We start from the raw sequence: 15,973 nt of genomic DNA, 5'->3' as shown, positions 1-15,973 counted from the left end.
TTGCCCTTTGTGTACTTCAGTGTATAAGATGAATGTTAATTTTTATTTTTATGGGAATCATTGGATGGAAAAAGCTTTTTGTTTTCATTATGACTATCATGTATTTCTACTTCCTTTCTTTTTTTTAAATATTAAACTTGCTTTGTTATTCAAGAAAAAACCCATTATTTAAATATTTACTGTATGAATAAAATCTTAAAAAAAAAAAAAGGGACACCTGGGTGGCTCAGTGGGTTAAGCGTCTGCCTTTGGCTCAGGTCATGATTCCCGGGTCCTGGGATAGAGTCCTGCATTGGGGTCCTTGTTCCGCAGGGAGCCTGCTTCTACCTCTGCCTGCCGCTCCCCCTGCTTGTGTTGTCTCTCTCTGACAAATAAATAAAATCTTTAAAAAAATAAAATAAAATAAATATTTACTCTGAAACTATTTTCAAAACTTATTTTCCTTTGTGAGAGAATATCTAAGAAGAAAATATGATAAAATGGCCTACTTTCTTTACTGATAAGTTTATAATAAAGGCTAATTTTAGCATTTAGAAACATAACTCTTATAATCCTCAATGTGAGAATTATATATTTCATCTTGGTTTCAATATATATTCTGTATAAATATATATTATGTATAAAGAAATATATATGTATAAAAACATTAGAAGTAATATTTAAATAAATCATAATTTACACTCAGCAAATGCCATTGACATTGTTAGCAACAGTTTTGTGATTCCTGGCTCTGAGTCTCAGCTCTCCTCTTTTGAAACCCTGAGAATTAACACTCAGGTTCATCTCTTTCTGTAGTTTGAAAATTCCTTTATATGAGTAGGATCTTCTAAAAGAAGCATGGCTTGTGGGAGGGGCTCCTAGAGGCTACTGTTTGGTCAGTATGTAAAAGTTGGCTATTATGCACCCATAGCCATGGTGCATAGTGTAAGGCCCATCAACAAATATCATTTCGGTAAGAATACACTTTCCAGGATCTGCCACAAAGCTAAGAGACAGCCTGATGCTGAACTAGGGAAGAATGTGGTGTCATCAGTGTGGTGTTGGTTTTGTTTTCAGAAGAATAGAAAAGATTTCATGTATAGTAGATATACTGACCAGTTTCATTGATTGTTTGATGCTGGATGAGGGCAGCAAGCCCATTAGCTCAGGTTCAGAGAAGTGATTAATGGGGAAAAGAAAGACCCAGACAGTCTTTCTGAAATTCAAAAAATTTCACTTTGAATTGAGACTAAAGAGATCAGCAGTGTCTTATGGTCATAGATGTCACCTTGGTACCATCTCAGAAATGTTTGTTGTGGTCATGGAGCCTGGAGTAGATGGTTCAGTGCAGCTCTTACCCACCACTGAAACTCAAGTCCCCATGACAGTAGTCAGGTTGAATCAAATTCTAGTGTATTTACTAGGACACAATTGCAGAAACTCAATTTGGGGGTTAAAGTTTGAACTACCAGTCTTAAAATATGTTCTTTTGCTGGAGTTGGGATATTATGGCAGAGTTGTGATGATTTTAAAAAATGGAAGATTAAAAAAATATCCAAAGCTAATCAGATATTTTACAGTGAGATATATATATATATATATATATATATAAAACGTCCTTTCATATAATGTGTCTTTAATTGGAGAAATTAAGATACTAACAGATGAGCTGAGGCCAGAATCTAAAGGTGATGACTGGAGAGATTACTCATATTATGAAAAGTGTTCAAAGCAATGGAGACATATGTAGCTTCCTTTGAAATTTACAGTCCTAAAATTAATGTGTCTGATAATTTAAAGAAGGTGATAATTAACTCCATATGTAGGCTTTCCTTGATGGCTTTTAGCAAAAGTTCCTTTTGATAAGGAATAGTGGCCCATGGCCTTGGATGAATTTTATTCTCCTGTAAACCTGGGTTGTATACCTAAAGCATGGTATATTTTTTGAAAGGTTAGCCAAACAATACAGTTAACTAACTTTTGATCTCAGTGTTAAAATATGGTAACATTATGAGATTATTTTTCCTTTTGTGCATACTTCTTAGAGGCTGGCAGAGAAAAAGACCTGAACAAATACTTTGAATTTAGGTAAATAAGCCACTGATTTTGAAAATAGAAGCTGTTTATATCAAATAATGTCAGGAATTGCCAAATTTGCCATTTCACTTCATTATTTATGTTTCCCTACTTAGATTATATCTTTTAAAAATTCAATTCAAGGCAGACTGATTTGGCATGCAACTAACTTTATTAATTATCAGCCTAAGGATAAGCCATAAGTCCTATTTTCTATACTCATAGATTCCCAATATCTCATACCCATTTATTTCTCTGCTGCTTTGTTCTAACCACCCTACTTGCTCCCCGATCTCCACCCAAATTCATAATTCTAGTTTACTTTCTCCAGAAAGTCCCCCAAGTTCCCTATTGTTTTTCTCCTATTAGTTTAAGAGGTTTATTATCATTAGTATTCTTTCATCTAAGCCAGTCATTTGGAACATAGTTGTGTATTGCCATGTGCAATCTTTTTGTTTTGCTTTATTCATCTTGTTTAGAGACTATATATCACCAGGGTTAGTTCCTTGAGAGAGGAGATCAAGTCCTATCTTGTTTGTTTTCCTCAAAGGAGAGAGCACTTGACTCTGATAGTGATAGCTACTGCATCAAGCTTTTGTTGGGCTCAATTTTGTGGGTAGAGATGAGTAGTTGAGAATTTCAAATTGTAGGAAGGACAGTTAAGCATTAATCTCATTGTTGAGAGTCAGCTTCACTCATTCGTTGTTTATTTATTAATTATCAGAGTTAAGAGAGATTTAAGAAATGATACCATGAATGAAAAAGTATTCTATTTTATGAGCTAATATTCATGTATGAACAGGTTAACAGGAAAAATATACACATAGTGAATCTGATATTTGGATGTAGTGCCTAGTAGTCCTAGATTTGCGCTGTCAGTCTAAGTGATTGATTGATTCTAGGTATTTTAGTTTCAGGGTGAATACATCTTCAAAGTTGGTTTAAATTTGGATGAGATTTAGAGGGTAATATTAAAGTAACATGAAAGTTGTAAGAGTTCTCTTCTTCCTTTCTCCATGTATTTTTCTGAGTATTCTCTTATTATGGAAGTTACTTTGTATTCCAGTTTCATTTCCTGTGTTTTCAAAATATTTAGCTCCCCAGTAAAAGAGCAAAGACTGTGTTCTTGAATATGGAAAGTACTAATGGCTAAATAGGAAATTTTAAAAAACTTGGTTATCAGACCAATTGCCATTTTTTTGTTATCTTTTTAAGTTTTTGGTTCTTATGTGAAAGATATTTTTTAATGTGGGAAATTGTATAACTCAGTGGTTAAGACGTGAGCTTCTATGTGAAAGACCTGATTTTTGAACCCTTGCTCTGTTAAACTAGTAGTTAGCATGTTCTTCATTAAAATGGGGATAATAGTATCTACATATTGGGAATTAAGTGAGATAATCCATGTGAAGCATAAAGATCAGTGCTTAACATCATGAATATTAGATAGCATTATGTGAATTATTATTATTAGAGATGCTCCTATCTTCATATTTTAATCAAATAGTTTTTATAGCTTTAATTCTAGATTGCATCTAAATTTTTATAGATTGATCATATAATCAGTGTTCTTTTTAAGACTGTATAATTCAGATTTTGTGCATCCTAATTAATTCTTGCTTTATTCCTTGCCAAAAATGCTAGATAAACTATTTTTATCTTTATTAAAACAAATATCTTTAATTGATTAGTTAACTTGTAATTACTGCATTTTGAATTGTAATAAGACTAAGGAGAAATAGGGAAAATGTAAAAATAACATTTATATTTTATGATTATAAAATTAATGTTTATTACAAGAAATTTGAGGAATACTGAAAATATAAAAGTGAAAATTAAAATCTTCTGTAATGCCACTCTCAAATGCAACCAATATTAATATGTTTGTGAAATTTCTTTATGTCCAGAATTCTACAGGTTCTTTTTTCTTGATTTACGAAACGTTTTTTTCTCTCTCATTCCAGGGCTGTTCTTGGTCGGTTATATTTGTGGATCTCGATGCTCACAATCGCAATAGGCAAACTTTGTGTTCACTGTTACCCAGAGAATCAAGATCTCATGTGAGATATTTTTATAATAAACTAATATAAACTACCATTTATGATTGCTTCCCTAAGAAAGTGCTTCAAATGTTAGAGGTTGCCAGAAGAGGAGAGAGAAATAAATGATGCCCCTCACTCCCCTGTCCTATAGAGGTTTAGTTCAGGAAGTGAGCAGAGCTGTGGACAAGCTACTTTGTCCTTGGGTCTTTTGTAGAACTATAGAAAACTAGACGTATTTTTTGAGGAAGGGGTAGAGAGTAGCAACATTATACCAAAATGAATTTTTTGGTCATAGGGTATTAGAAAAATGTTTTTCATGATTTATCTTTCTTTTGAATAAAGTTACCTGCTTTGTTTCTTTTCTCTCATGTGATTCACCTTTCAACTTTTATATGCATGTAATACCTAATTACAGATTTTTCTAGGGGTTATTTGTGGCTCTGTTCTTAGAAAACACCCCAAATAAAATAATTTAATTATTTAAAAAGTACAATTTTATAGAAATAATACAAGATTATGATAAAACAGAACCCACAAATAAGCAAATAATAACATAATATCCACTAATTATTTCACCACTCAATTATAGTTTTAGGGTGGCATCATTTGGCTTTATGTTTCCACACATTTTTATGTACATACGTAATCTTTTTATTTTACAAAACTGGAAGAATATTATTTATGATGCTTAATAACCTAGTTCCATGACTGGACATATTTCCATATCTATAAACATTTCTACAATATAAATTTTAATGGCTGCTAATTTACTCAGCTAATTGTTGACATTCAGATTGTTTTCTGTTTTTCACCATTATAAACCAATGTTATGACAGAGTGTTATAATTAGTAATTACTGGTGTTAAATTTTTACACACTGCCTTAATTCATATCTTTGAATTTGAGTCCAGTGTTGAAACTGGAAAACTTGAAAATACTCCTTATTAATGGATAAAGTTTTATCTCCTCTGTAAGGTTCACCAAACCATGTCATATAAATGTCTATCTGTCCCTTGGGGCACAGCAGTCTCACTGTCAGTTAGATAACCTTATTGACTTTTCATCTTCCTGATTCTCCTTGGGGTGTGTTCATCATATCACTGCAGGCATTTACATTCCCTTCTTTTTCTAATTGCACCCAGAACACAGATGCTGCCCTACTACCCTGCATCAGTTATCCTGCATTTGCCCTGGATGATGAAGCTTTGTTTAGCCAGACACTTGATAAAGTGGTTAGAAAATTAAAAGGAAAATATGGATTTAAGCGTTTCTTGAGAGATGGATATAGAACATCATTGGAAGATCCCAACAGACGCTACTACAAACCAGCTGAAATTAAGGTATCAAAAAATATTCCATATCATAACAGAGTAGTCATAAGCACCAATTCAGGAAACAGACGTCTTGGGTTTGAACTCTGGCTCTGCCACTTACTAGCTATTTGGCCTTGGGCAAGTTAATAAACCTCTGTGTGTTTAATATTTTTCATTGGTAAAATAATAATAGTACCTACTATTACTTGTCCCGTTACTGAGGTTCTTATGAGGATTAAATGAGTTAACATATCTCTAAAAGTGCTTCAAATGGTCCTTGACACCGAGTAAGCACTCGGTGAGGTCCATTTGCTCATACTGGGCCACAGTGATTCATTGGATAAATAAGTTTCCGACTGCACTTTCAGTACTTTGCCTACCTGCTCCATACCTTTTGCCTCATATAATAGAAAGATTATCTATTTGTGATTCAACTTTCAGTCTGTTAAGCAAATGTTCTTTTTTTCTGTTTCACTTAGACATTTCCCTTTGAAATATAGTCCTCTAAATACTTAGTTTTAAAACATTTATTTCAAATGCACATACATACCACTTTTTCTAGGTTTATTCTAGCTATTTTTAAGCTGTTCGGAAAACTGTAACACTCAAAAAAAGGGTAAGTGTCTATCCACATTGCTGAAGATTTTCCTTTAGTGGTGTAGATTGAAAATTATTTTTGTAAGCATGGTCATAACTTTGAAGATAGGTAAGGGCCAATGAATCTCTATATAAAAAATGTTTAGGCAACATTGTACCTTATAATTTGTTAGGCAGTTAAATTCTGCTCTTTTAATATTTAATACACACGTAGTTTTGCTGGACAACTAGATAAGCTATTTATCATTTTATTTAATTTCACAACTGACTATCATCTGGAACCATTTGGAGCTATGTTATTGTGTACATATTTGAAATTTTATACCAGTCTATTAGGTTGGGTCAAAAGATCCATTTATTTCTTAAACACCTTCAGATATTTCTTCTCTATTTAATACATTTCCTGAGCTGACATATAGCACTTAAATTTGAATCAGACCTGCTATAACTACTACCCTGCAAATTTTCATCTTTGGATCAGTCCAGTAAATGTTCTCTCTCTGTGTACTTACCGCTGAGCCCCAGCACGGAAAGCCACAGCTATAGGCAGGTGCCAGCCCAGATTCAGAACACCCGTCTTAGTGCAGTCCTCACTGTTGATTTCACCGCTTGTCGGCACTGCTGTGTGACTCTGCCAGGAACTCCCCTTACAAGCTTTTCCAGCTTTTTTCTGTATCCAGTTTTTTTTGTATTCAGGTTCCCAGACTTTACTTCTTAGGTCATTGCCTTTTATTTCTATTTGACGTCCTCCACGACACCTACTCCTCATCCATCCCTACCTTCATTGCTCTTTGTCTCACAGAAGGTGTTGGCTGTTCTTCATCCTAGAGCTAACCCTCCATATGTACACCCCATCCTGTTCTCTTTAACTTCTTTGGGTTTCTTACTCTATCATTTGTTTTCTTCTCTAATAGAAGGAGGTCTGTGTCTCTCTCTTTTTCTCCTCCTCATCTTCCTCACTTCTCCCTTCCTTCTGTCTTGTTCTCCCCCAACTCCAGTCAGGTTTTTTTTCCTTAGCACAAGCACAGAAATGTTCATTTAAAACAAAAACCTTGACTCCTCTCTGTCTCCGGTCCTCTCTCTCTTTGTAGCCACACTTCTGAAAAGCATAGTCTGTTCTTGGTGTGTCTCCTTGTTTGCCTCCTACTCACTCCTTCGTGTTATACCCAGCTCTCCTTCAACACTTTCCAGTAGCCATGTTGGCTTCAGTCGGTTTAGGTCACTTGGTAGTGGATGATTTTCCGATCTTGTTTCACTGAACCTCTCCTTGGCATTTGAATGTTTTTTTTTTAATTTTTTTATTGTTATGTTAATCACCATATATTACATAATTTGTTTTGGTGTACTGTTCCACGATTCATTGTTCATAACACCCAGTGCTCCATGCAGAACGTGCCCTCCTCAATACCCATCACCAGGCTAACCCATCCCCCCACCCTCCTCCCCTCCAGAAACCTCAGTTTGTTTTTCAGAGTCCATCATCTCTCCTGGTTCATCTCCCCCTCTGACTTACTCCCCTTCATTCTTCCTCTTCTGCTATCTCCTTCTTTTTCTTTTTTCTTAACATATGTTGCGTTATTTGTTTCAGAAGTACAGATCTGTGATTCAACAGTCTTATACAATTCACAGCGCTCACCGTAGCACATATCTTCCCCAATGTCCATCACCCAGCCACCCCATCCCTCCCACCCCCGACCACTCCAGCAACCCTCAGTTTGTTCCTGAGATTAAGAATACCTCATATCAGTGAGGTCATATGATACATGTCTTTCTCTGATTGACTTATTTCACTCAGCATAACACCCTCCAGTTCCATCCACGTCGTTGCAAATGGCAAGATCTCATTCCTTTTGATGGCTGCATAATATTCCATTGTGTATATATACCACCTCTTCTTTATCCATTCATCTGTCAATGGACAGCTTGGCTCTTTCCACAGTTTGGCTATTGTGGACATTGCTGCTATAAACATTGGGGTACACGTACCCCTTCGGATCCCTACATTTGTATCTTTGGGGTAAATACCCAGTAGTGCAATTGCTGGATTGAACGGTAGCTCTAATTTCAACTGTTTGAGGAACCTCCATACTGTTTTCCAGAGGGGTTGCACCAGCTTGCATTCCCACCAACAGTGTAGGAGGGTTCCCCTTTCTCCACATCCCCGCCAACATCTGTCGTTCCCTGACTTGTTAATTTTAGCCATTCTGACGGGTGTGAGGTGGTATCTCATTGAGGTTTTGATTTGGATTTCCCTGATGCCGAGCGATGTTGAGCACTTTTTCATGTGCCTGTTGGCCATTTGGATGTCTTCTTTGGAAAAATGTCTGTTCATGTCTTCTGCCCATTTCTTGATTGCATTATTTGTTCTTTGGGTGTTGAGTTTGATAAGTTCTTTATAGATTTTGGATACTAGCCCTTTATCTGATATGTCATTTGCAAATATCTTCTCCCATTCTGTCGGTTGTCTTTTGGTTTTGTGGACTGTTTCTTTTGCTGTGCAAAAGCTTTTTATCTTGATGAAATCCCAATAGTTCATTTTTGCCCTGGCTTCCTGTGCCTTTGGTGATGTTTCTAGGAAGAAGTTGCTGCGGCTGAGGTCGAAGAGGTTGCTACCTGTGTTCTCCTTTAGGATTTGGATGGACTCCTGTCTCACGTTTAGGTCTTTCAACCATTTGGAGTCTATTTTTGTGTGTGGTGTAAGGAAATGGTCCAGTTTCATTCTTCTGCATGTGGCTGTCCAATTTTCCCAACACCATTTGTTGAAGAGACTGTCTTTTTTCCATTGGACATTCTTTCCTGCTTTGTCAAAGATAAGTTGACCATAGAGTTGAGGGTCCATTTCTGGGCTCTCTATTCTGTTCCATTGATGTATGTGTCTGTTTTTGTGCCAGTACCATACTGTCTTGATGATGACAGCTTTGTAATAGAGCTGGAAGTCCGGAATTGTGATGCCGCCAGCTTTGTTTTTCTTTTTCAATATTCCTCTGGCTATTCGGGGTCTCTTCTGGTTCCATACATATTTTAGGATTATTTGTTCCATTTCTTTCAAAAAAGTGGATGGTATTTTGATGGGGATTGCACTGAATGTGTAGATTGCTCTAGGTAGCATTGACATCTTCACAATGTTTGTTCTTCCAATCCATGAGCATGGAACGTTTTTCCATTTCTTTGTGTCCTCTTCAATTTCTTTCCTGAGTATTTTATAGTTTTCTGAGTACAGATCCTTTGCCTCTTTGGGGATTTATTCCTAGGTATCTAATGGTTTTGGGCGCCATTGTGAATGGGATAGACTCCTTGATTTGTCTCTCTTCTGTCTTGTTGTTGGTGTATAGGAATGCCACTGATTTCTGTGCATTGATTTTATAGCCTGCTACTTGACTGAATTCCTGTATGAGTTCTAGCAGTTTTGGGGTGGAGTCTTTTGGGTTTTCCACATATAGTATCATATCATCTGCAAAGAGTGAGAGTTTGACTTCCTCTTTGCCGATTTGGATGCCTTTGATTTCTTTTTGTTGTCTGATTGCTGTGGCTAGGACTTCTAATACTATGTTGAATAGCAGTGGTGAGAGTGGACATCCCTGCCGCGTTCCTGACCTTAGGGGAAAAGCTCTCAGCTTTTCCCCATTGAGAATGATATTTGCTGTAGGTTTTTCGTAGATGGCTTTTATGATATTGAGGTATGTACCCTCTATCCCTATACTCTGAAGAGTTTTGATCAAGAAAGGATGCTGTAGTTTGTCAAATGCTTTTTCTGCATCTATTGAGAGGATCATATGATTCTTGTTCTTTCTTTTGTTAATGTATTGTATCACTTTGATTGATTTGCGGATGTTGAACCAGCCTTGCAGTCCAGGGATAAATCCCACTTGGTCGTGGTGAATAATCCTTTTAATGTACTGTTGGATCCTATTGGCTAGTATTTTGGTGAGAATTTTTGCATCCATGTTCATCAAGGATATTGGTCTGTAATTCTCCTTTTTGATGGGATCTTTGTCTGGTTTTGGGATCAAGGTAATGGTGGCCTCATAAAATGAATTTGGAAGTTTTCCTTCCATTTCTATTTTTTGGAACAGTTTCAGGAGAATAGGTATTAATTCTTCTTTTCCCCTGGGAAGCCATCTGGCCCTGGGCTTTTGTTTCTTGGGAGATTTTTGATGACTGCTTCAATTTCCTTAGTGGTTATAGGTCTGTTCAGGTTTTCTATTTCTTCCTGGTTCAGTTTTGGTAGTTGATACATCTCTAGGAATGCACCCATTTCTTCCAGGTTATCTAATTTGCTGGCATAGAGTTGCTCGTAATATGTTCTTATAATTGTTTGTATTTGTTTGGTCTTGGTTGTGATCTCTCCTCTTTCATTCATGATTTTGTTGATTTGGGTCATTTCTCTTTTCTTTTTGGTAAGTCTGGCCAGGGGTTTATCAATCTTGTTAATTCTTTCAAAGAACCAGCTCCTAGTTTCGTTGATCTGTTCTACTGTTCTTTTGGTTTCTAGTTCATTGATTTCTGCTCTGATCTTTATTATTTCTCTTCTCCTGCTGGGTTTAGGCTTTATTTGCTGTTCTTTATCCAGCTCCTTTAGGTGTAGGGTTAGATTGTGTATTTGAGACCTTTCTTGTTTCTTGAGAAAGGCTTGTATTGCTATATACTTTCCTCTCAGGACTGCCTTTGCTGTATCCCAAAGATTTTGGACAGTTGTGTTTTCATTTTCATTGGTTTCCATGAATTTTTTTAATTCTTTAATTTCCTGGTTGACCCATTCATTCTTTAGTAGGATGCTCTTTAGCCTCCATGTATTTGAGTTCTTTCCGACTTTCCTCTTGTGATTGAGTTCTAGTTTCAAAGCATTGTGGTCTGAAAATATGCAGGGAATGATCCCAATCTTTTGGTACCGGTTGAGACCTGATTTGTGACCTAGGATGTGATCAATTCTGGAGAATGTTCCATGGGCACTAGAGAAGAATGTGTATTCCGTTGCTTTGGGATGGAATGCTCTGAATATGTCTGTGAAGTCCATTTGGTCCAGTGTGTCATTTAAAGTCTTTATTTCCTTGTTGATCTTTTGCTTAGATGATCTGTCCATTTCAGTCAGGGGGGTGTTAAAGTCCCCCAGTATTATCGTATTGTTGTCAATGTGTTTCTTTGCTTTTGTTATTAATTGCCTTATATAATTGGCTGCTCCCATGTTCGGGGCATAGATATTTACAATTGTTAGATCTTCTTGTTGGATAGACCCTTTAAGTAGGATATAGTGTCCTTCCTCATCTCTTATTACAGTCTTTGTTTTAAAATCTAGTTTGTCTGATATAAGGATTGTCACCCCAGCTTTCTTTTGGTGTCCATTAGCATGGTAAATGGTTTTCCACCCCCTCACTTTCAATCTGGGGGTGTCTTTCGGTCTAAAATGAGTCTCTTGCAGACAGCATATGGATGGGTCTTGTTTTTTAATCCAATCTGATAGCCTGTGTCTTTTGATTGGGGCATTGAGCCCATTTACATTCAGGGTAACTATTGAAAGGTATGAATTTAGTGCCATTCTATTGCCTGTAAGGTGACTGTTACTGTATGTTGTCTGTGTTCCTTTCTGATCTTTGCTGCTTTTAGGCTCTCTCTTTGCTTAGAGGACCCCTTTCAATATTGCTTGGAGGGCTGGTTTCGTGTTTGCAAATTCCTTTAGTTTTTGTTTGTTCTGGAAGCTTTTTATCTCTCCTTCTATTTTCAATGACAGCCTAGCTGGATATAGTGTTCTTGGCTGCATATTTTTCTCGTTTAGTGCTCTGAAGATATCTTGCCAGTCCTTTCTGGCCTGCCAGGTCTCTGTGGATAGGTCTGTTGCCAATCTAATATTTTTACCATTGTAGGTTACATATCTCTTCTCCCGAGCTGCTTTCAGGATTTTCTCTTTGTCTCTGAGACTTGTAAGTTTTACTATTAGATGTTGGGGTGTTGACCTATTATTATTGATTTTGAGAGGGGTTCTCTTTGCCTCCTGGATTTGGATGCCTGTTTCCTTCCTCACATTAGGGAAGTTCTCTGCTATTATTTGCTCCAATATACCTTCTGCCCCTCTCTCTCTTTCTTCTTCTTCTGGGATCCCAATTATTCTAATGTTGTTTTGTCTTATCGAATCACTTATCTCTCGAATTCTGCCCTCGTGATCCTGTAGTTGTTTCTCTCTCTTTTTCTCAGCCTCTTTATTTTCCATCATTTGGTCTTCTATATCTCTGATTCTCTCTTCTCCCTCATTTATCCTAGCATTTAGTGCCCCCATTTTTGATTGCACCTCATCAGTAGCCCTTTTGATTTTGACTTGGTTAGATTTTAGTTCTTTTATTTCTCCGGAAAGGGTTTCTCTAATAACTTCCACGCTTTTTTCAAGCCCAACTAGTATCTTTAAAGTCATGATTCTGAACTCTAGGTCCGACATCGTACTAATATCCGTATTGAGTAGGTCCCTGGCTGACAGTACTACCTCTTGTTCTTTTTGCTGAGGTGATTTTTTTTGTCTTGTCATTTTGTCCAGAGGAGAATAGATGAATGAGAGAACAAAATGCTAACAGGTTTACAACGTCCCCAGCAAATATACTGTATACAAATCAGAAAAGACCTGAAACCAGGGGAAAAGAAAGGGAAAGAAAGAAAAAAGAAAGAGGAAAAAAAAAAGAAGAAAAAAAAAGATAAAAACAAAAACAGAACAATACAAAAAAAAGCAGAATGTGATCAAATATGATCAGGCTAGTGCATAGATCAGTGCCACACACTAGATTTTGGGCGTATTTTGGTCTGTTAGAAAAAAGTGTCTCCTAAAATTTTAAAGGAAGAAAGACATATATGTACAAAATAAGGGTTGATACAATGAAGGGATAGAAGATGACTGTAAAGATGAAAAGTATAAAAGATTTTATAAAAGGACTTGATAAGATAACTTGTTTGAAAAAAGAAAGAAGATTTAAAAAAAAAAAAAGAAAAAAGGGAGAGAATGTGATCAGGCAGGAGACTAGAACAGAACCATACACTAGTGATTTAGGGTATATTTTTATCTGTTAAAAGAAACTGTATCTCAAAATTTTAAAGAGAGAACGACTTATATATATATGCCAAAAATAACGGTAACTACTATGAAGGGATAAAATATGACTCTAAAAATGAAAAATAAAAAAAATTTTTTTTTAAAAAAAAGAGATTGATAAGATGTTGTTTGAAAAAGGGAAAAAGAAAAAGAAAAAAAAACAGTTAACAAAAATTAACATTGATGAACTAATGAATCATGGTAAAAAAAAAGCCATGAATTCTATGTGCAGTATTCCCCTAGCGCTGGGGTTCTCCCGTTCTCTTTGATCGGTAAACTTGGTCTTGGCTTGCTGGCTGTTCGTGCTGATCTTCTGGGGGAGGGGCCTGTTGCCGTGGTTTCCAAATGTCTTTGCCGGAGGCTGAATTGCCCCGCCCTTGTCGGTCCGGGCTAAGCAAGCTGCTTGGGTTTGATCTCAGGAGCTTTTGTTCCCTGCAAGCTCTCCGTACAGCCTTGGAGGACCAGGGCAAAAATGGTGGCCTCCCAATCTCCACCCGGGGCAGCTGAGAACTCGGGGTCCCGCTCCTCAGTGCGCCCCCAGAGAAAAGCATTCACTCCCTTGTCCCCGGTCTCCGGCCGCACTCCGTGCTCACCCGGCCTGTGACCGAGCATTTGTATCTGTGGCACCCGACCCCGTGTGGAGTCTCCAAACCCAGCAGATCCCTGTAGTGCGTTCCCGCGCCGCTTCTCCCCGGGAAGGAAGGGGAGTCTCCCCAGATCTGCCGCCTGTTGGGTCCCTGTTGCAGGAGCAGTGGCCCGACTGGGCCGTGGATCACAGTTTATGGCAATCCCAAGCTGAGAGCCCACGCCTCGGCTCCGTCTCTGCAGCTGGCTTCCCCGCTCCGATACCTGGGAGCTCTGGCGCACTCAGGCTCCCCCGGTCTTTCTGTGACCCCAAGGGTCCTGAGACCCCACTGTCCCGCGAGGGTTCCACCACCGCTTAGTCACTGGAGCGACGTCCTTCAGCGGAGCCGACTTCTAAAAGTCCGATTTTGTGCTCTGCGACTCTATCACTTGCCAGAAGCGGCCGGCGGAGGCCCCTCCCCCTCCGTCTATCCTCCCGAATATCGCCTCGGATTCACTTCTCTGCACGTCCTACCTTCCAGTAAGTGGTCGCTTCTCTGTTCAGAGAGTTGTTGCTACTCTCCTCTTTGATCTCCTGTTGAGTTCGTAGGTGTTCAGAATGGTTTGATCCCTATTCAGCTGAATTCCTGAGACCAGACGAAATCTAGGTCTCCTACTCCTCCGCCATCTTGCTCCTCCCCCCCGGCATTTGAATGTTTTAACTGAGTCTTCTTTCTTGGAACATTCTCCATTTTCTGTGATCCTATTCTCTTCCTAATTCTCTTCTGTCATTCTCTTTCCAGGTTCTTCTCCTGCCACCCTCTAAACATTGCTCTTCTCTTGAGTTTCATCATTAGTTCTAGTCTCTTTTCCTGCTGTCCCTGCGATCATAGCTTCAGCTATCACTCTTAACCCCAGATCTCCTTCTACCCCTGGGTGCCCGACCGTGTATCCAGCTGCCTTTTGGACATCCTCACTTGGATGTCCTTCAGTCTGCTTCCGATCAATTCCCATTCTTTTGCCTAAGCCCCAAACCTGAGAGTCATTCTAAGCTTTTCTGTCTCATTCAGCTCTCCTTTTCACTCCCCAGGCCTAGCAGATTTAACCTCCTTTAAATCTTAATGTGTGTCCCTTCCTTTGTATTAACTCCTTGGTTTGGGCTATTCATTCATTAGCAAAGGATTTTGTGCCCCAGGAGACATTTGACAATATCAGCAGACATTTTTCACTGTCGCAACTTAGTGGGTGCTACTGGCATCTGGAAGATAGAGGCCAGAGATGCTAGTAGACATTCTGCATTGCATAGAACAGCCTGTACAACAAAGAATTATTTGGCCCAAAATGTCAATAGTGCTGAAATTGAGAAACCTCAGTTTAGGCTATCATATTTTCTCTTTGGATTGCTTCTAAGTAGCATTCTGGCTGGTCTCCTTATTTCTTGGTCTAAAACTCTCTTCAGTACTGCCAGCTGTCCAACTAGTGAGTAAATCTGATTCTGCTCAGTATTCGTCAGTGGTTCCCTGTCACTTCCAGATCAAAGTCTCAATCTTTTAGCATGACCTTCCCAGGCCCTTCCTGAACTGGCTGGCCTGGCCCGGCCCACCTCTTGGGCATTAACTTTCTCAATTCTTGCTTGTTTGTTCCAAAAAATACTGAATTGCTGGTAGTTTCTTTAGCAAACTTTGTCCTCCCATGCATCTATAGTTTGTACTATTGTTTTCTCTACATGGCGTTCCCTTAGCTCATCTCTCCAGAGAAATCCATCAAGCCTTAACTGAAGTATCTCCTTTCCTATTATCCCTTCCTAACCCCTGGGCAGACTCAAGTATTTCATTTCCTGTGTTCCTGATGTACCATGTATAAACATCTCATATGATACTATAGTTGTTTATTTACATGCCTGATTCCCCACTAGGCTAGGAACCCTTGAGGGCAGGTTCTCTATTTTTTTGTCTTCATAGCCCTTTGTCTAGTTGGTGCCAGGCATTACTAAGTACTTAGTAAATACTTATTGAATGAATGATTACTGTGTGATGGATTAAATGAATGAGATTTTTAGTAATAAGAGTTCTAAGAATTTTTTTAAAAGAACAATGAAACTACTTATATCAGTCCAATTTTGTTATTAGTATATACTTCTATTTATATCCTATATACTATAATTGATTATAGTATATTAATTATATAGTATGTTAATTGATTATATTATATAGTATAATCTGTGCACTTCTATGTATATCTTAAGTTTGTTCTAAGGGTCGTTCTATATATAATTGATTAATATATTTGTTCTAATTAATATAATTGTTCTAACTAATATAATTGTTCTAACTTCAGTG

The 15,973-nt window shown here is 37.8% G+C and overlaps 1 protein-coding gene across 4 annotated transcripts in view; it reads left to right on the top strand.

The window, feature by feature from the left end:
- PHKB (phosphorylase kinase regulatory subunit beta) overlaps positions 1–15,973 on the top strand; it is a 304,320-nt gene that overhangs the window by 160,772 nt on the left and 127,575 nt on the right. For all 4 annotated transcript variants that reach the window (XM_027620346.1, XM_027620345.1, XM_027620343.1 and 1 more), the window contains 2 exons: positions 4,017–4,112; positions 5,237–5,434. In XM_027620346.1, coding sequence (XP_027476147.1) covers positions 4,017–4,112; positions 5,237–5,434 — 294 coding nt within the window. The remainder of the gene's footprint in view (positions 1–4,016; positions 4,113–5,236; positions 5,435–15,973) is intronic.

Source organism: Zalophus californianus, chromosome 17, assembly GCF_009762305.2.
Source record: "Zalophus californianus isolate mZalCal1 chromosome 17, mZalCal1.pri.v2, whole genome shotgun sequence".
In the NCBI taxonomy this organism is placed as follows: Eukaryota; Metazoa; Chordata; class Mammalia; order Carnivora; family Otariidae; genus Zalophus; species Zalophus californianus.
The sequence above is the reverse complement of the archived record's forward strand: the minus strand, read 5'-3'. Positions and strand labels throughout refer to the sequence as shown.